The sequence below is a fragment of the Bombus fervidus genome, chromosome 16 (assembly GCF_041682495.2).
Source record: "Bombus fervidus isolate BK054 chromosome 16, iyBomFerv1, whole genome shotgun sequence".
NCBI lineage: Eukaryota > Metazoa > Arthropoda > Insecta > Hymenoptera > Apidae > Bombus > Bombus fervidus.
The window spans coordinates 6,983,838-7,006,032 of record NC_091532.1 but is presented as its reverse complement, the minus strand read 5'-3'; the positions used below and the strand labels follow the sequence as shown (position 1 = coordinate 7,006,032).

General features: G+C 37.1%; 1 protein-coding gene across 11 annotated transcripts in view; it reads left to right on the top strand.

Moving 5' to 3' along the window:
* The window catches only part of Inae (inactivation no afterpotential E), a 52,611-nt gene that overhangs the window by 24,763 nt on the left and 5,653 nt on the right, over positions 1-22,195 (top strand). For 9 of the 11 annotated variants that reach the window (XR_011802093.1, XM_072019919.1, XM_072019918.1 and 6 more), the window contains 11 exons: positions 8,293-8,504; positions 14,028-14,129; positions 14,593-14,779; positions 15,134-15,218; positions 15,711-16,039; positions 16,500-16,695; positions 17,489-17,677; positions 17,946-18,236; positions 18,979-19,208; positions 19,349-19,372; positions 20,096-20,228. Coding sequence is in view for 10 of the 11 variants with exons in the window: in XM_072019919.1 (XP_071876020.1) it covers positions 8,293-8,504; positions 14,028-14,129; positions 14,593-14,779; positions 15,134-15,218; positions 15,711-16,039; positions 16,500-16,695; positions 17,489-17,677; positions 17,946-18,236; positions 18,979-19,208; positions 19,349-19,372; positions 20,096-20,228 (1,978 nt within the window). In the remaining variant the exon portion in view is untranslated. Of the gene's footprint in view, positions 1-8,292; positions 8,505-14,027; positions 14,130-14,592; positions 14,780-15,133; positions 15,219-15,710; positions 16,040-16,499; positions 16,696-17,488; positions 17,678-17,945; positions 18,237-18,978; positions 19,209-19,348; positions 19,373-20,095; positions 20,229-22,051; positions 22,124-22,195 lie in introns of those variants that run through there. The other 2 variants (XM_072019924.1, XM_072019920.1) reach the window with 2 other exon arrangements.

Here is a 22,195-nt window from a genome sequence, read left to right as displayed (position 1 = left end):
GTGCATATGAAAATTATATCGACGAAATAAAATAAATAAAGTAACATAATTATAAGATAAGAAAACTAGAGTAAAATAAATAATTGTGAAACAAAACAAAATAATTAACAAGCTAAATTACACACAGAAAATTCTTACATAATTTAAGTTTATCACTAACAACCACGATACTTCGTAATATTATCCGAGTTACATCGTAAATCATTGGGTTTCGTTAGATTTGTACAACTCTTAAATAAATTACGCAACGTAATTTCTCGGAATCTATCAGCAACATCGTCACGTTCTTGTACTTTTCCCAACCGTGTGATGTGGAATTCGACGAACGCGGTGAATAATTTAAAAAACAAACATCTGATACTCTTAAGTCTCGTGGACGATCTTTCCGTTCCGATCTCCATCATTTGTGCTGTCGCGGTTTACACGGTAGTCGTTTGAATCTAATTTAAGGTATCGATAACAACGCGAACTTAGTACTTACATGTCGATGGGAGGCGTTGCTATGAGGTGGATATCAGAATATAAATTAGCGTGTGTAGTCGAGTAATGATATGTTCTCATCTCGTTAATTTACCTATGAGACTCTCGTTTATAGAACCGGAATTCTGATTATCGAGAAGGGAATAAATATTGCTTCGGATACTTGTTTCCCTATTTGTTATGCTACAGGCAATCGAGATTTCAGTTTATTACTTCGAGCATCGTTAACATGTCGTAACGGTAAACATTATATTATAGAAATGCAATCAAAATGATAATTTTGGAGTGTACCAGGTTTATCGCTACTGCGGATGTAAAACGTGAATAAATAACGCAGTTATTTCTGCTCACGAGTCAGTTCAGGTAATATGAAGAGATAACGTAAAATGTCAGGACACACTTAAAATAGAATTATCGTGCAAGATGTCAGGCGTGATTTAAAATCGGGTTAAAGTAGAATATTATATTCTCTGCGGCGAATAAAGGCTCGCTGATTGTCTAATATTTTTGATTGTGCTTTTTCGTAGAACTGTGAGACGTACGAAAGTAGCATCTGAGATGTAGTTGATGTTAAACTTATCTATTTCTATACGTTTCTTTTTATAAGTTCTTGCAAAATCTACGAGATGTAAAAACAAAAATGGGAATTGAAATGATAATAATCTTTTTCCAATAAGAAATTTTCTATTGAATACGCCGACTTCTACGCGTTTCTTCGCGAAATCTATATCAAACAATAATCACATCATCTATGTCGTTCAGGCAGTTCGTTTATAGAATATGTCCATGAGTTTAGTTTACAAGGATTCTGTCAAACCTTACGACAACGAGCATCGTTGCTGCATTGCGTATAAACTTGCGCATATACAATTCTACAAGACAGTACCGGTATATCTATCAGAGACGATGTAACGAGTTGTCCGATACTAGCTCCTTAAACCAAAGAACGTGCGACAAAGAGCTGTTTATCGGTTCAAGCGAATCGGCTTCTTCCTCCCCGGAAACAGCGATTCCTTCGAAAACAAGTAGCACGATGGTACAAACAGGAAGGGAGAAAAATAAAATCAGCCGTTCTGGCTTTTAACTCATCGACCGATGAGAAAGGAACGGAGGAGAGGGACATGGAGAGAGAGAGAGAGCGAGAGAAAAGGAGAGAGAGTAACGTGGAAACGACCGGAGAAGCCGGCACAAGGTAAATCGATACGGGCCATGCAGCAGCCAAGGCTGACGGCCCTACGCTTCGTTCCGTCGTCTCTACTTTCTCTCCCGCTCGTTTCCTTGCGCCCCTATCATCCATTCTCCCTTTCCTACGCTCTTATCCGCACCCCCTTGCGCACAGATTATGGTGCTCCCTGTTAGCGATGGGAATGGAGCACCACTCGTTGTACAAAGTTTGCCATCGTGGCAGTGCCCCTTTTCTCCATCGGCTCGTGGGCCTTGAAACTCCGTACGTTGAATGTTCTAGCCTCTCTTAAACGCGACCAATGCGGTGTCACGACAGCTTCGTGAATCACGAACAAAGATTTCCAACGCCGTTCGTTTTCTACCAACTTTCCGTTTGCTGGACTTTCTTGGCGTTTAGTTTCACGTACAAAGCTTCGGAACGCGAAAGAGGATTACAGGATTGGCGGTCGAAGACCACCGGATTGTGGAATCCAAAATGGAAAAGCGTGGAACGGTGGTAGTTATGGCCGAAGACCGCTGAAACGTACAATTCAAAACCAAAAACCGCTACGTTTGGACGCTTGGTATCGGAAATGGCTATGTTCAACTACTCGACAGTATCGAGTTATGAACTTCGACGCCACGAGTATCTATGATAATGCGTTCCAACGTTCGAGGACATCGACGAATCAATCGATGCTGCTATCCAATGTATAATTCGATTTAGAATCTCGTTGTATCGCTCGGCAGCTCGCTGTACTATTGGCTTCGAGTTTCAATCATTGCGTGCTAACGTTTGCTATCGTTTGTTCTACTTTTCGACCTAGTTTCCTGCAGAAATCGAATACTAATAGCGAAAACGATCAGCCGTGGGTGGGATGGATAGTTCGACACTGAGAACCATTAGGTTGTGTAACTCAACGCCGCGAACCTTCGAAGTATCTGCAATAATGAGCGTGTTTATAATTTTCATTTAAAGTTCCTCGCAATTCGTCCTAGTAGATCGTTCGGAGCTCGGTAAGACAAATACCATATATCTCCAAGCGATGTAGATGCGTATATCCACAACGATTTGCGAACTAGAAAATTCGTTTTCATCAGTGAAAATAGAAGTCGTAAATTCCTATACTTTAAAACTTTGCCGAAATCGAATCGTTTGGAATGACCAACGTATGTCTCGTTTGTTACTAGTAGTATAAGTAATAAAATAAAGTTCTACTTACAGAAAGTTTGTTGTAATACAAAAAGTTTGTGTAAGATTGTGAAGCGACAAGTATCAGATAGCTAGTTCCGGAACCGCAACGTATAGTCATAGTTGTGTTCGTTTTAAAACGGCGTAAAAACTTGTCAGATTAATGGTTCTGAGACCAGATGTTTTCCGGGTGATTCTGTTGTTTTTCCCTAGTTCCATTGTTTTGACGCAATTCTGTACACGGCTTCGTAAATAAAACAACGCCCTAAACGAACTTCCATCCGAGTGAGAGTCGAGCTTTAATGTTCAACCGTGCTCGCTAAGGCAGGTCGAAAATCGTTAAGCCGATGTGCAAGTGGCATTTCCGGTTGATCTAACCGTTTGAAAGAACCGGACTGCGCCCATTGTGACAGGCGACGACAGACAGTTCAATCTACTTTACGTCATTCACCGTTGATGCTTTCTCCTCGGTCAAAGTTCAAGCGTCGGATTTTCATCGAGCGGCAAGGTAGGTCCTTAAAATTCGAACGCGTCGGAGACATGTGGGCGATGTATTTTTCAAAAATTTCACCAGTCGAACGTGAGTCGAGGACAAAATTCGTTCAAAGATATTGCACTATATTTTCCCTGAAATTCGACCTATTTCATCGAGGATAATGATATGTATGATGGATTATAATTGCGAGAAAATTAAGAGAAAATGATAGAAGCTGGCAAAGGGTTTAAACCGCTTTACGGCAGAAATACGCGTAAAAATTGATAACACGCTTATGTATAATGTGAGTTGTAACTTGAGCGCCGTACAAACATTTCGCTATCTTAATGCATGCACGGTAAAATGCGCGGATCTTAGAATGTCCCTCGTGCGTCGATATACAGGGTATATATAGTTGGTATCATAACTCGGAAAGATATGATTCCATGGAAAAATAAGATTAAAAGAGTACGTTTGAATTTTGTCGTTTAAACCTTCGGTTTTCGAGGGAAATGAATCAAAGGATTTATTAAAATAATACCACCGTGTTTCATTGTGCCTCTGCTAACAAAATTCCATCCTACATTGTGTATTTATTAAATTTGGTAATTGATGGTATAACTGCAAAACAAATGTTCAGTTTTTAAGTAATTTAACTAATTAATTTACATATCGTTGTCTCCATACATGCTTATTCACTACATTTGTTAATTGATTGCACAGGGAAACAAGAATATTCGCTTTTTATTCACTTTTTATATAATCTAATTAATTAATATACAGACATTGTTAGGACGTGTAACGTATGGTAAAATTTGCCAAACGAAGACTACCCACTCGCTAAAATTAGCTTCAAGATAATTGGAAATACAAGAATTAACCTGTTAAATTTAAACTCTGCAATTACAGCAAATGTAACAAAACTTTCGAGCTTTCAACAAATTTTCTGCCATATTTTTAATTTCCCTCTGTTGCGTAGTACTAATTGTGCCATCAGTTGCAGACCACCCTTAGACTCGTGTACACGAAAAAAAGACACGTAAACACGTACATGCTGCACGGATATGTAGAAAAGTTGTGCGAGTCTCTTGGTGCCAACGCTACTTATCCACGCAGAAGTACGGGCGTAACCCCTCTAAATTTCCCCTAACCGCAGCTAGAATCGTATACGTTCATCTTTCTTCCTCTTCCTCTTCCGCTTTCTAACTGTCTTTCTCGCGTATTCCTTCGACCTGCTTGTTACCGCGATCCCTTATCTTTCGCACAATGGCCCTTGCTCTTTTTGACAGCGCGTGGCCTTGAGCAATGAACTCGAAAACCCGCAGATCGATTCGAGGGAACGAAAAAATACCAACTGGGATCTTGAGTTAAGGGAAGAAACTTTGCTTCACCACCAGTGCTAATTGACCAAGATCTACGAGATTCTTCTTATTTAACAGAAACTCGAGTGACGATTTAATCGAGTGACAACTTACTGCCGCTAATTGGGAGACTCTGAATACGAGAAGTTCGTGTTCGAAGGAAAGTTTTATGTTCGTACGTTCTAAGAGAAGACTGGTTATATATAAAAGGAATGTTCCCTCGTTGATTTTTAAACACCACGATATTTTGCAACAAGACTCTTTTAATGATTCGACGGTATCGATTAAAAAAGATTTAGAGATCTTCTCTTTTAATTATTTGTTTTAACGAGTATAATTAAAGTAATATTTAATATCATTTAGTATCTCGAAGCTTTAGGATAAGATGAAAATTTAAGCATCTCATTTGAGAGAATCTCGATTTATTCCCATTCAAAACGTGTAATTCGAACGTATTTAATGAAGCTTTGCTCGCGCCAAAACTAATTGTTACAGATTGTACGCGTCATCTACAAGCTATTAGCAGTTTAATAATAGGTCGATCTCGAGTAACAATCCGCGCCGTGACACGTTCATTTTCCACTTTGGTTGCGGAGAGATCGCATTCTCAAGTGGCTAGCAAACGGTGAAGTACTACGATCGGTCATATCCCTTGAGACCTGTATAGAACACGATGCACACGTTTCATTATTAAAGCACGGTTGTGTAACTCCATTCAGTCGCCCAGCACGTTTTACCTTGTTTCTTGCTGCCGCGCTGCTTTGAAGAGATTTCGTGAAATGAACGGTTCCTTTCGCCAGAGGCTTCATTTTTTATGCAAAGTGCTTCAAAGAAAGAGGCAGCGATTCTTCCAGCGTATTAAAACAGTTCCAATCTATAGTTATGCTTAACAAGCAATTTTCATCGAGTCAAGTCATTTTTATTTCGTATACTTCCTTTCTTTTCTTCGTAGACCTGTGATTTCTTTTCTTCAATTTTCTAAAGACGTAATATGAAAATGGAAATTAATACATACTACTTATAAGTTTTTGACGTATAAGAATGGGGAAATTTTTACACGTAGCTCACTTTAGTATCGTAAAATCGTAACTTTTCTAATTCCATCGGTCGTTAAACTCGAAACAGGCCCAAATCTGAAGAAGTGGAATTACGATCTTGGCAACATAAGATCCGAATTTAATCTCTAAGATCTAGCAACTTAAGTCTGCAACAAGGGGAGATTCCGGGTTGATTCCACTCAGGTCCTATGACCCCATGGACATGGAAGCCGACATTTCTCTACTTTACGGATATGTGAGTCGAGGCCTTACAATCTTGGGGTGGTTCGAAGCGCATTCCACGGCGGCAAGGAATTCCGATAGCGGAACTCAGATCCCACGACTCCGATGGTGGGATTCGATCCTCAAAATTTTACTTACTCACATATGTATGGGTTTCTGCCAACAGAATTTTCACTACGATTGATTAGGTTGAAATAGAATTGGATCTTGTTTTACGTAGATACAATTATTCTACGAATACCGTAACCGTTTTATTGACTTATTATTCAAAGTTTTCAGTGCAAATTAACGATGTCTCTTTGCAAATATGCAAATGCAGAAGTTCTCCGATATGTCATCACTTCTTTCGCCATCTTTTCGCAAATATACGGCCGTCTAATACGGTCGGAATTTTCGATTCACGATTTTGTATTCTGCGTCCTATTGTTCGTTGGTAATAATTCAGCAGGTTTTGTCTACGCGTCGCAGTATCGGTTATCGAGATTGCACAATGCCGTCCATACGCGGGAAATATTTATGAAGGCATCTTGGATCGATGATCGAAGCCGATGAAAAATAAAATCGGCTCGTCGAACAGTTCGCCCTCCGTTCGCTAATCATTCGTGAAGGGGAAAGAAACAGGAAGAGGGTGAACAGCTCGAAGAAACGATGAAAAGTTCGCCCATTTCGAACAGTAATCCTGGCGTGTCGTTATCGAGGACAATTGCCATTTCGAGGATCGATGAGGGACAACGGAAATATATTCCGAGCAACGAAAGAAATATAATTCCGATTAATTGGCTTGGGATCGATACGAGGAACTGTTTCAGACGATGTTATTGATCCGACAACGGTATCTTAAGATATTCGCGAAAGAAATTCATGAATTTCAGTGAGCTAGAATTATAATTTTTAATTTTACAGATCTGATTGAAATTTTTTAATATGGGATCGTTAGATAGATACATTCTGGATAAGACTTTGAATAGGATTTCGCGTGTTGTAAGATTATTTAAAAGAATCATTCGTATACCTACGATAGATGATTATCAACGCAAGTTATTTTTACAGAGCGTGATATTTTTCGTGCTACTCGGTACCAGTTATGATCGAATCAACTTTCTTCGTGTTAAAGACGTCTTATGTAATGCTCGCGGACTTTGAAAAGAATTTAATGGAATAATTTATAAATCACGATTTTTTTTTATTTTTTTATTCTCCCAAGTATCGAGAACTATACTACCAATAGGTTGAAGCAATATCGACGAATCAACTGTACGCGCGTTTTATTCTTTGTCGAAATAATTACGCAATTACGTTATTACGCGAAAAAGCGTGAAGAAATAATTCCCGATAATTGTTCGTATTGGGATTGAATAGAAGTTATTGGCGGAACGATGGTGATTTAACGGCGCGACGTTGTGCGAACTTTGAGATCGACACCGACATTAATGTGGCTTCCGTGAGCGCGTTTTACTGTGGAACTGCGGATCTGCAGGTCTGAGGAAACTTACCCCTTTTGTAAGGGCGAGTTTACGCGAGAAAAGCTTCCCGAAGTTCCGTCAAGTACCAGACACAAGACACAATTACTCCGTGAAGTACGCCTCCGTCTCCCGTCGGAAGAAAAACTTGAAATATTCCAGCTGATATCGATTTAAGCCGGGATTAGGGAACTTTCACAGCAGCGGGATAACATCGATGTTACTGGAAAAATTATTAAAGCCACCAGAGCATGCTCGGTTGATATTTGTTCCCATATTTCCTACTTTAAAAATATTTATTTCGTCGAAGAAAAATGTTACGTAACGATTCAAATAAATACATATTTGTGTCGTGATTTATAATTTATTTTTATCGTATATTATTTGTAACTTCAGAAAATAATAATACGATGTTAAGCTTCTGAAATGTGAACACATAATAAAAGTAGAAACTGTACTGATATTACTACGAGTGAAATAAACGTTTTGTGTTTACGATTTTGAAATAAAAGGCACGAGATGGATAATATTCAATCTATTTTTCTTCTTATTGCAAATTTTACTGAAGTGTGCAGGCTGTTCGTGTAAGCACGCCATAAATATTGCGCCGCGAGCCGGCAATGAAATATGGTACAGGCGAAATGAGTTTAGAGAGGGTTAGTAAATGTCAGATGAATTTTAGGACGTCTAAAACCTCGAAAACCATTTACGGATAGGTTTATATCTTTCGATATATACTATCTATGTTGCTCGTTAAACGTAGTAAAACTTGCCCTTCCGCGTAACTATGTCAAACATGGGAAGCTTAATAAATAATGTACGAAAGGAAACTAATAATCTCTTGGTACCTTTATTAAAATTCTTATCGTTTCTGTTACAGGATGACAGTACTGAGCATCCTACTCGGAGTCCTCGATTGGAATCGCAATATTTTCTGTGTCTTTCTACTGTGGGAATACTTCGTGGGATACTTAGTCATTTTCGTGTTATCGATGATAGTAGAATTTTCCATCTGCTTTCTGGCTACAAGGGGAAGCATCCTGGACACTGCAGCCAGAGCGCCAATGCAATATATTCTCTATGTTCGACTTCGTAAGTAATTCAAAATTAACTCGCAAGAGTTACATGAAGTGTAGAAATGAAATGCAATAGAAGTGGAACGAAATACTATTTTAAATCGTACTTTAACGTATTTTAAGCCGATATGGGTCATAATTGATGGAAAAAGGGAAGATTGTATACATAAGCAGTAAAAATACATTGCAGAAGTTTCCTTGGCTTCTACGCGCTACAGCTTTTATTAGAATTCTTTATAAACAAAGAATCGTGTCTTGTCGATTTCAGTGCTACCGGTTGTCTTCACCACGATTAGACGGGATATTTATGGTATCGAAACCCTAACGCAAACCAGTGCAAAAGAGAAATTGAAGTTGAAAATAGGTACACGTATGGTCGCGTGTGATTAATTTACTCGTAAACGAACGTATCCATCGCTTAATGAAAGAACGAAAGCCTTTTAAGAAATGAAAATTTAATGCAAGTGTTGGTAACTTCTACGTTGGTATTCTGTGTACCATGTACCTGAAATCATTCGCGTTTTTGTATTAGGAAATGATCACACTTGAAATTGAAAAATACGAGAACAAATACTTGCTGGTAGTAGCCGTAAAACGATACGTACTATATTACAGGCGTCAAGCGTCGGTATTGATAAAAGATTTTTTTGCCAAAAAGATATTATCAATTTCGAAAAGCGCGAAAAGATATGAAATAACATCCATTTTACTCGTATTTTATTTACGCATATATTCATCCATGGTTAAATTACTCACCTACTTACTAAACAGTATACTAGATATATTGTGCGATCTTCAAAAATGGCAAAATGCCGTCAAATGTTTCTAATATAGCAATGTTTGAGCGCCATACTAAAAAACTTCACCTCGTTTATATTTATATCATTCTAATTTCAACAAATTTATGTTTGATTGCATTAACACAAGGTCACCAAGAACATGTTTTAATAGTGGGCAAATTGAAAAACGCAGCTCAAATTACGCTCAATGTATTAATAGCATATGGGTTAATGGAACTATATATATACAGCAAGCTTGTCTCTAACTTAAGGTACAATCGTTACAATTATTGATCGTATACAATTAGAAACGCAAATAAACTGTATATTAGTAGTATTTTTAATTTTCGATATATTTAGTACGCTGTTCAATAAGAAAATAGGTAATCCGACAGTTGTTGTTTATTTGTCTAAATAAAATGCAAATAAGAAATTATTTCACACTTTTTAGCGCTTTTCGAAGTCGGTAATATCATAAAATCTTTTATTTCATATTTTTCAGTAAAGCGATCAATGTGAAATGACTCTCATTGTCGTTAATAAGGCGCTAATTTATTTATTTCAATTCTGAATTCTTATTAATGAATAAAAAGTTTCATAGGCAATAAATAGTTGCATAGAAATAAACCAGCTGTATTCCGCTAGCGACATTATACTTTGAACAATAATAGGAAAGGATATTTTTATAACTTAATAGTGTGTCACGTACCATTTCGCTATGAAAGTAGACTTATGCGCGAAAACAAATCAGCAGAGCGATGTTTCGTGCAACGGAAACACGAGTTGAAGTTTATATTGCGAAATGCATTTGAAAGCGCTCGACCAGGCTTCTGTTTCGGAATCATCTCGATATCGCAAAATTTGCAGAACAACGGGAGCACTGAACATACGTAAATGAAATCGATGAACAACGAATTGTTTGCAACAACGATAGTTAACAACCAACAAATCGGAGAAATTTTGTAAATTGTACCGATCGGTGGCCTATCTCTGGAAAACGCGAAGGATTTCTTCCCGATAGCACAATTCAATGCCGAATAACCGATGAACGTACATAAAAATTGGATCTTTGCAAAAAAAGGTAGCTTACAAAAAGCAAAATGCAAAAAGAATCATGCTGATTGGTCAAGTCGTTTCGGACAAATCTGCGAACATTCATAAAAAAAAAAAAAAACGTCGAATTGAGATACCTTCTTTTTGTTCCAAAGAATTTTCCATAAAAATTGAAAACCATCGAATTCAAATACCAAAATTGTCATACCGTTTTTTATATATTATTTAAATACCGTTAAGTTATATATAATATTTGATGCGGAAAATCATCAAATGACGGTATGCGAATCTGAATAAAACCATTGAATTTAAAAACGAAAACCGCTGCAACGTTCAATTTGAAAGGGAGCATGTATATCATTGAAAATGTACAAATCGATAGTATCGAAAATTCCTGATTAATTTAATGCGATTGGGAAATTACTCCTTACGGAGGTTGAAAATATTTCGAAGTCATCCTACGTATCACGTTAATCAGGCTGTTGTTGATCAGAGATTAGAATGGTTAACTTGGTAAGCTTTTGCCTGACGTCGGTAATCATAGGAATTAGATGGTAACCAATCTGAAGATACGTACCATGGGTTTCGTTAAAGGAAGATTCATCGGTGGCAATGCGAAGCCACTTCTCTCTTGTCGACCCTCCTAATTTTCGCAAAGCAAGGGCAGAATATTAATAAGAATCAAATTTTAACCGTAGATTGCTGATCGTAATAAATGATCGTTCGTGAGAGCAGTGGTGTTTAGATCGTCAACTCTGGGATTTCTTTCGAAATTAGAGCAATTAAGTTGCTCCTACGATTTACTTCGCTTTCGTCATTTAATATTAGCGATTTATATAGATTTAATAATGAATAATGATACCAAATTCCTAATTAAATTTAACGAAAAGTGCATAGTTTTGTTAAAATAAAAAGTACCCTACAGAATATCCATCCTTTCTGTACAAACGAAAGATCGATTTATTCTTTCCAGTCATTGTACTGTCTTTTCTTCGAGAGTCTGTTTTAACAAGTATTTCTTCCACTCTCACCTTTCCGTCTGTAGACTTTTGCTGCACAAAGATGAGCATGAAATGTTCTGTCTTCTTGACCATTAAAAGGAATAGGAAGTCGAGACGTTCTTTTCTTGTACTTTTTCCTTTTGGAGCATTGCTGTTCAAGTGGCATTCTAATCGTCCATCATGCTAATGTACGATTCTATTTTTTTGATAGAAATTCCAGTATTATTCCAGTTTATTTCGTCTTGCAATTCACCGCGTACCTTACCAGCATTCGTGTAATTCGCTGAATTTTTTCACAATATGCAAAATTTCCATCGGTTTGGAATATATTTGCAAGCTTGGGAAGTTCGATGAGTTTGGAAATTTACGTACTTAGAAGTTTCAGGGTTCGATTAGTTTATCTGCAGAGGCGAATCCGATGGAAGATTCACAATATACCGATTTCTTCTTCAGAAACTCATTAAATTTCGCACACGTTTACGGAGCAAACTTTCCAGGACTTTGCATACGTTCTTAATTCAGGAAAATCATGTTCCATGTTTTTCTTCCGAAGTCTGCTGTATATCATTGTTAAACAAACTAAACTCCGATAAACGTAGGAAATCTGGGCAGATTCTTTACCGGGAAACAGAAAATTGCTGCGCACCTTTTTAGTCTCAAAATTTATATTTCTGCTTTCTGAGCGAGAAAGAATTTTGGAAATGTCAAGGCGAAAAAATACATAAACGTTTTATCTGAAAAACACGACTGAAAGTCACATCCATATACTCGATTCGTCTCGTTATCCTCGGTACATTAAATATAATACAAAATTCATCGAATAAAATTAATCGAAATATATTCGCGCATTTCTGTATTATGTTTCCAAGGGAATATATAGCGTTTGAATATCTGTTAAATGGTTTCAAAGTCTAAAGCTAAGGAAAATAAAAACTGAAATGTTCGATGCTGTTGGTTATTCTTTGCGCTTCATTAAATGAACGCGTATATCGAATTACTTAGGTATTAAATCGCCAGCAGATCGATTACATGGAAAGAACTGCACGTAGTTTTGGAACGTACGAAGGAACATGGGACGCATGGATGTATGTACCAGTGTCCATGTATTAAAGGTTTTGGAAACGATCCAACTCGAGTCTGCTGTTTCTCCAGCAGATCTGGTGCATCTTTAGGAAGAATTCGATGGAAATTCCGATCACATACAGCTGATTGGTCGGATGCGTATAGAGTGCCAGACCACCGCCATTGCAGCTTGTACTTTTCTTCGTCTGTTTTGTTCCATTTACTTGATCTGATTTCGATAGAAGGCCGTGAAAATTAAGATAAAAATTCCGTTTCGTATCAATCGCAAACGTATATGTAAAATGTAATAAATAATGTAAATGTAAAATATGAATGTAGAAATTTCAATGTAAAAATGGAAATATAAAAAATGTAAAACTCATATACAAGATGAATATGTATAATGCATTTGTATTATGGTAAGACAAACTTCGAGTAAAGATTGAATTTTACATATAAGCTGAGATAAAAAAAAAAAAAAAAAACAGAAAAATAGAAATCTGTAAAAAATGGACGTACAAAGTTTATCGTATATCTTTTAGCTTACTACTAAAAAGACTCGATTATTTCGTATCATGATTCAGAAATCGAAGTCCAACGAATGAAAAAACAATTTAAACGTTCCGAGCAATCTTTTCTTGTGCAATGACGTTTTTATTTGATTCGGCAAACTGTTTAGTCACTCTCCGAGAACTCGAGTAAATAATTGTCAGAAATATAAATAATTCTTTGTTTCCTTCTCTTTAATTTTATCCGCCGTGTCAAATCGTACCAGTGCAATCGTATCTGGTTAGTATAACGAATACAATTAAAATGAAACTGATTCTGACTCATCTAGGAAAATCGTGTTGGCAGCTAATTAGGACGGACGCGTTTGCTATTGTACGGAAACTATCGGAAGTAAACACATTCTGCAGGAACGTGCCATATCCTTTTAGGGAAGCTATCCGTGGCTCGATGTTCGAAGAGAAAGCATTGTCGATACCTTCAAACCTTATCCGGCATGAAGCTACGGCATTTACGTCGACATATTTTTCTTTCAGCGAAGAAATGGCAACCATCCGTGGTCAAGGAACAGACATTCACGAGACACTCGACTTCACCCGATTCAGATATCTTTTCTTTTTTTTTCATCTTGCTGACAAATAAAATAAAACAAGATGAGCATGAATATCTGTATGCTCTTGCTGGTTAAATCTAAAAAAAAGTGTATAAGAAAATAATTTAAAAGTGTACAAAGAAATACAGGAAGAAGCGGTGGAATAATATGTAAATGAATACATGAAAAATATTAGATTGTTCGAAAAGTTCCTTTCGTTTTATAAGAACATAATAGACGCACGATGTTTTTTGTTTTATATTAGTTTATTGAATTATGCACGAATATAATAATATAAATAGAACGAAATGGATCATACCTAATTCAATAAAATAATATAGAACAGAAATTGTTGTTCATCTATTATCACCATATGAAACGAAAGAAACTTCTCGGACAAGCTAATATAATGATAGTAAATTAGCAAACTGAAGTGCTTGAAGAACTCTACGATATAGTAAAGATACTTTCGTTTTGTTATAAAATTTTCTATTTTTGCTCCGGTAAGAAGAAAGAACTTAAAACTTTATAAAACTTTGTTTCAGTACTTTTATTGGTAGAGACTGGCTGGTTGTGCGCAGGTATAACGTGGTTAACGCATTTCTACCAAAGCTGTACCATCGGCCAAGTGAAAGATGTAATGTTAGGTAAGCTTTTCGCAAAAGGTGTCCGACACTTTTAATTCCAATAGAAAACAGAAACGATATTTCGAATGAACGGTGATACGGCTGCTAGAAATATAATTGTTCAGAAAATACAGAAGAGAAACTAATCTTATTCGTTACTAATTTCAAATGTTGTACTTGTATCGTTGTTCTTTCGAAATAGCGACTCGTCGTTCGAAAGGAGCTACGCTAAGAGAATTCTAGCTATCGTAAAAGTAATTCTTATATCAATTAAATCCTGAGGACGGAAATGATGCCTGTACTAACAATAACGCTCGCTTTAGTTGAATCGCGTGCGAATGAAATTCCACGACGCCGAAACGCTCTGTGAAATGTTGCGGTAGTTCACGCGGTATCTTTGTAATTGCATAAACCAAGGAACGCGTAAACATACTTGCGTCTGAAATCAGAGCAAATACGATTTTAGCTTTCATTTTCGCCGCAGGTTTAGTGGTATCAAATTGGTGCGTATTGGCGTCGGTGATGGTAACGGTGTGGTGCACATACGACGCTGCGGGTAGATCGTGGGTAAAAATGAAGAAATATCAACGCAGCATGAGGGAAGCGGAATCGAGATGCGGTAAATTGCATTACAACCGAAGCGGTAGCAGAAACAGAAACTGGCGGCAGAGGTAACGATTTACGACTTACGATTCTTATTTCACTTCTCACGTCTGACTTATTATCGTCTGCTTCCACTGATATCTTTCTTCCCCGTGTTACTTGATACGGGATAGTTAGTGGAGGGTTGTCGAGTCTTTGTTCGCCTTTTAAAGTGTTTCTATCTATTATATATTAAGCAATATAAATAGCGTAAATAAATAAAAGTTGAGAGAAGATTAAGTAACAAATAAAACAAATAAGATGATATAAATAATATAGAAAATGATTGGCGAATGAATTTACGATGGCTTTCACAATTCTCGACACGATAATACCTTTTCGAAATTTTAACGACTAAAATGACGAACATTCGGTGCTTGTAGAAAAGTTATACGAGCGTACCAGGATAGCTGGGACAACAGATGCAGACTTTTATTCTGCTGCATGGGCAATTCTGATAGGAATCGAGTAAGTGTTGTCCGTAATGATACGCGTCGTTCGAAGATTTGCTTCAGGTCGGTGCAAAATGCTTGATCTCTTTTCTACCGAATTGTTTCAAGCAACATTATCGATTTGCATTTAACCGGGAAACGTGATGGACATTTCGACGTCAACTTGCATATATACATGTCATTATTTTCATTGCTACGTATAATGATATTCATCTGATGATAACTATTCATTGAACAGGAAGGTCAAAATATAAATTATTTTCATCGAATAAATTTGTTCTCTTGCATTTCGTCTGTTTGAGCGGAAACGATCGAAGAAATAAAATTAGAGTTAATATTTTCGATAATATTGGTTCATCGTTTTATATTGATTTTATATTTTCAATATTGATATTTAATTGCCGAAAATTTACTCTTTGCACGTTGAAATATTTAAAAATACCACAAAGCGTTTGCATCGATCTGATAGAAGCAGCCTAAGTTTTCAATGAGATTGATTCCTCCCCAGAATTCGTTCGCAGACATCGCCAGATTATTGAGCGACTTCTTCCGAGACCTTGACGTGGTTCCATCGGACGTGGTCGCCGGTCTGGTGTTATTGAGAAAGTTCCAAAAAATCGAACGGGAACTGATAGTGAAGCAACGAAAGAACGATACGTACGAGTTTCTATCCGGTGTGCCAGTTACACCTCGCACTAAATTCCTGTCCTTGACCGAGGATGGTGATCTGGGCCACTTTCAATCGGCCATTCATTACATGCACTTTGCCCTCGCTGCTTACGGCTGGCCCATGTTCCTCATTAGCCATTCCACCGGTCTTTGTCAGCTTTGCACGAGGTAATTTAACCGTGAACGCATGTCGTGATTCCAGGTGTTAACGTCGATTGATTTTTCAACGATGTTTCGCACGATTACTCGACAGAATCGATCGAGTTTCGGATTTTAATTATATCCACTATCTATAAAGGAATTTCGTTCTGTTCTCTTTCTGTTCTCTCAGAAACAACGCGAGTTTCCACGAAATTCTCTTTTCCTTCCTTCGAGATCCTATTACACTCTCCGATTACATTTTTATTTGTTACAACATAAATTTGGAATTCGCTGCGTCGTAAACGTTTACCTAATCGTGACCTTTTATTTAAAGAATCAGGATACGAGTTTCTCCATCAAAATTGTTCGTCCAATCAATTAGCCACGAGTAATCGGCACGCGAAGCATCTGGAACCGTTTGCATGCCCGGACTAATTTCTAGAGTGAAAGCATCGAGGAAAATAAGTTGTTTGGAACTTTGTGGCAGATTAAGATGCGGCTGTTTCCCGTGCGGCAGGCACGAAGACGAGGCGACCGTTGTGGAAGACAATTGTTGCCAGTGCAATTACGCAGCATTAAGAAAGATGGTTGACGTCGCTGAGGTGGAGGTCATTTATGCGACTTTTCACGTCGACGTCGGTGAGACGCCGTTCTTCGTCGCGCTCGATTACACGAAGAAAAAGGTTTCGCGCGTTTCCTCATTGATTCGCATGCATCGAACCGCGTTTGCTCGAGAAACAGCGAACACGAGAAGAATTAGAGATAGAATAGAGATAGGTCCTCTAGGTATCTTGCGATGCTCGTTCGCGACGATATTCGTCGACAACCCGATCGAATTTTTCGTATAAAAGTTGCAATCTGCGCCGTATCAAAGCAAACTGCGATACGTCGGTATTTTGGCTGCTTAATTGTAGAATAAATGGATCTCCTTTAGCGACTTCATGAATTTTTCAATGGCTATTAAGCATGCCATCACAGCGAACTTCGTCGCAACGACATCCGTGAGAAGTTACCTGTTATAAATATATGTATACCCGTATGTATAGAGTCATCGTGTGAGAATTGTAGTTTAATCCATGATGAATAAGTTACACCATTTTGCTTAACTCTGTTAAACTTCTCACGAGTTTAATATATATTTAAAAGTATCCATCCTTGAATAATTCGATAATTATTTAATAAAATACGATACCTGATTAGCAACGGAGCGAAACTAAGCGAAATTTAATTTCTTATCTCACTTTATCCATTGAAAAATGGAGATTCGATATTAGTGTATGAAAGAAGACTCGAGAATTTTAACATAGTAAAGGAAGTGGATCGAAATAATGAAAAACCGATAGTTTGCCTCTTGTTAAAATTCCATAGAAAATTTTAATCCTCGATTTCTAAGATAGGGTTTAAAGGTCGCTTTATCCCGAACTCGAGCGAACTTGAGGACGGATAATTACCAATTTTCTGCTGCCTCTTTTCAAGGTTGTCGTTAGTATACGAGGAACCCTCAGCATGAAGGATGTATTAACGGACTTGAACGCGGAGGGTGAAGTGTTACCATTGTCACCACCGAGGGAGGACTGGTTAGGCCATAAGGGTATGGTCCAAGCAGCCGAATACATTCGAAAGAAACTACTCGAAGAGGAAATTATATCCCGCGCGCTTGCCAAGGTATTATATTTTGCCTTGCCGTCGCGATAAATGCAAATGCGTTACGTGTAAAAACTAACTTGAACAAAGCAATTATATTTTATCACCTTTGCACGTTATGTCACGAACAGCGTCACACTAAAAGAATAATGCACCGAACACAAAAAATATTGCGTTTATTTTATTTAACAATTAAATTTTTATATTCGATAGCGTTGTCTTAGTATTAAGCAATTATTTCATGAAATAAAATTTTCCTGACGGGGAACTGTTCAAATTTTTCCTCCAGGATACGTCGAGGGGGACCCATCAATTTGGTCTGACACTCGTCGGTCATTCTCTGGGAGCTGGTACAGCAGCTATCTTAGCGATTTTGCTTAAACAAGACTATCCTGACCTGGTGTGCTTCTCGTTCGCTCCACCGGGTGGTCTCTTGAGCATGCCTGCTCAGCAATACTCACAGGAATTTATTACATCCGTAGTAGTTGGGAAAGATGTCGTACCTAGGATAGGTCTTAGACAGATGGAGAGCTTAAGAGCTGATCTTATCAATGCCATAAAAAGAAGCGTCGATCCGAAGGTACGTACTTTATCGTGGAAGAAATAGAAAATACAGAACTCCTATAACCTTCCAAATAAATGGAATGTCAGTCACACTAAAAAGAACATGTAGTATCCCTTCTATCTTCGTCATCAGTTACTTTGTTCTTTTTCGATATGAAATTAAAAGAAAAATATAACGCTTCTTCCGTGATACGCGTTACAATGATTTTTGTAAAATTTAAGAAATATAAATATATAAGAAACGTAAAGATATACGAAGGAAATACAAACGTTATGGTATATAGAATATTAAAAGTGAAATGCGTATTACAACATTTAGAAAAATAATTTAGAGAACAAATACCTGCTTGCAAGTTTCATCTCTATCATTGTCCCTGAAAATATAAATTTGTGCAAACATCGACAAGCTAATCGTCATTTTTAAATTCTACGCATCAGCGTTGATCTACCCTAACATTTATACATTCTGATACTAAATATCTACTTTTAACAGTATCAATAACCAACAACATTAAATTCCAAAATTCGAATAGTTTTACTATGACTCTCTTAAATATTCGACGCACGTATTATATAGTATCGGAGAAAATTAGAGTTCTCCAGCGAATTTCAAACTTTAAAAAAAAAAAAAAAAAAAGAGAAAAACGATATTTTACGCGCACTGCCCCAATATCTACCAAGCATCTACCAAGGAGAACGATAAGTGTTCCCGTATAATCGGGTAGAGGCTGCGCCATCAATCGTAACGATCGTTTCAGTGGAAAACGATAGCGTGCTCGGTGATGTGTTGCGGTTGTGGTTCCACCCCTACCTCGGCTGCGAATTTAGAAGCTGGTGGATGTATCAGCGAGTATCAGAGAGACAAGGACCTAGCTCGTTCGCAGACCGTTGTTCCGAGCGACTCCAGCATCGCGTTGACATTGCACAGGCCTCTCTATCCACCTGGTCGAATCATACACGTTGTTCGACATCATCCCAACAAGGGAGAGTAAGTTTGTTTGTTCGTGTATCGTCGCCGATTTTATTTTAAGCATCGTTTAAAACGCAGACACGAAACGTTATGATGCAATGACTCTCGAGGAAGGTGATTAAGAGCAAATTTTAATGAAAGATGTTTTTCGTTTCTAGGAAAAAGTATGAGAGCCGTTGGAGGTACGTTTATCGAAAAGTTTGCATTTTCAGGGTTGCTCTGGGTAATTGCATCTTGGAGATGTGCCCGCATTGCCCCGCATGTGTTCCTCGGATTCGTATTCTACACTTGTTTCTTTGAAATCTATCGCCGCACATTCATGACTGTTTCCTGTCGAAGAAATTGTCGTACAATCATCTTCTGTATCCATGTATTTGCATGATTGAAATTTATAGAGAACGAGTACACGATGTTATACCGCGCGATACGTAGTATTATACCTAATCGTGCACGGGTTCGTGCACGAAGTAATTTTTTTAGTAAGATTAATGGTACGATCGTTTTCAAACTTTGAGAGCTGACTGAAAAGTGTTACGTTGAGAACCACACGTTATCCGGTTTAAGTAGAAAATTTAAAGAGCTATCCATGGATTTAAATTCCCCTATACCTTCAAATTACTCCAATACTTTAGATCTCTAGAATTCGAGCACCGATACGCGGAGAAACTATTTTCAAACTTTGAAAACCATCGGACTACATCGCTTTATAAACGATACTTTAAAAATAACGTACATAGTTGAGGAAGTCATCCATCGAATATTCAAATCTGCGTATGCATCCAACTGCATGAATCTCACGTAGCGACTAGTGTCTCATAGAAGATTAAAGAATTAATTTCGTTGAAAAGAAACGAGATCGTCGAAATTGACCCGCACGAACATAAGATTTCCTTCTTTTATTTCAGACAAATGTTACACAAACACGAACCGGTGTACCAAGCGCTTTGGGCAGGACCGTGCGACTTCGACGAGGTGTTGATAAGCCCGGTGATGATACAGGACCATATGCCGGACAATATGCTGAAAGCATTGAACAAGGTAAGCCAGACCGATTTGATAATTCGTCAGATAAAGAGGTCGCAACCGCCGGTTCGCCGAATGTCCTCGGTAAGGCTGGGTAATTACGAAATCTTGGAGGAAACAACGGACGAACTGAATCCGAAGGAAGAGGACAAACCTCAGAACGTAGTAATCAATATAGAGAGTAATGGACACGTGAAAAATGGAGATGTTGGTAGTGTGCAAACTGAAAGTACTCGAAACGTCGCGGAAACGGATAACGAGACTATTGTGGTCAATGTCGAGGTACACGAACAAAAGGAAACGAAGTCTGGATCTTGATAACGAGGTGGAGCTGTTCTGTTGTGAATATCGATCCTTTCGCTGCTAATATTCACATTGGCGATCATATCTTTAAATAGAAGACGTAAATTGACACAGATAGTAGAAATTTTATATATATATATTATATATATAATATATATATAATTTCTACTATATGCATTTTTTTTTAGTCCTATCAATTTTGTATAGTAGTTTTTACTGTGAGAGCAATATCATGACTCCAATATTTTCATTCTATGGAAGATTCTTCGTAGAAGTTATATGTTATCGTTAGATGAATGATGTGGATATTAAGAGTGATAAAGGTATCACAGATTCTTTCTTCGCGACGAAACTGTTAATCCACTGACGATTTACTAGCAATAGAGCTTTTATGATAAAACCTGTTTGTTACAAAGTGATACTTTTTATCGAATTTTAATGTCCGACTGACGAAGAAGCTATAAGATTCTTTTACGTTTAAGTTGAAGTAAATTTTAATCAATTTGTTGCGTAATGTTTTTGTATATAGTTATGTAGTTAAGTATACGTAAAACCACAAGTGAGGTGGTTGTAGTGGTAGTTTTTCTTAAATAGGGTAGTATTTTTTATTTAATTTTACGTTCCTTTATTTATATTTAAAAACTATTTGGTTTGTAGCTCCTTTTTTAAATTAATTTCTAGCGCGAAGCACAATACCGAAGCAATAATATTTATACGATGTAATAAGAATCGATTGAAAATTACTATATAGAATATCTCAGTTTTTTACTTTTTTTATTTTCGTTTAAATCGATCAAGTAGCTGACACGCATGTTCTTCGACACTGCATGGGTTACCGTAACATTTGCAAACGATTATATTTATAGCTTCTCGCATAATTCTGTACATCTCTTTCTTTTTAAATGGTTTTTGTTTTTCTTCGTGTTTTATTTTGTACTTTTACTTGAATCGCGATTGCATCCAAAACGACTAAACATACGTACGTAATAATCGTATGGACATTCTTATCAGAAAAGAAGCGTAATCGATGCAACAATTAAATTAATCCAATAACAGAACTTTTTTATTCGAAAAATCATATTATACCAGCCTTAAAATGAACCTTGATTACCTAAGTGAAACAAATACGTTATATTAATATATAATATATCTTCTATCCGATAGTGGTCGTTTTGATTGCATATCGGAACAACTCGATTCTGTATAATTTTTGATGTACGCTACTTTTGATCAATATACTTTATACCACGAAAATGTTGTTATTTATTTATTTGTTAAATTTCGCTTCCTATTTCTATGCCTGAAACATTTAAAAGTAATACGAATAGAATTCTATACGTCATGTATTATTTATATTATTCGGAATTATCACGAAAATATACTTTCTATTATTTAATGGAAAATTAATTGGAATAGATTTTATATAAATAATACATGTGCAAAAATGAAATGATTATACATTTGTTTTGTGGCTATTAATATTCGCTTTGCGTCTCGAGTCGTTAGTTTCTTTTCCTAATTTCACACTTTTCCAGATCATGCTAATGTATCAGCCTCGACTGTTATGGCAAAAAAGGAAAGATGGTGATTAATCTGCTCTCGCTTTGCATGGTAGTGACGAAGCAAGCAACTTTCGCACCTTAGAACGTAGTCGATTACCTGAAATACATCGAAAATTA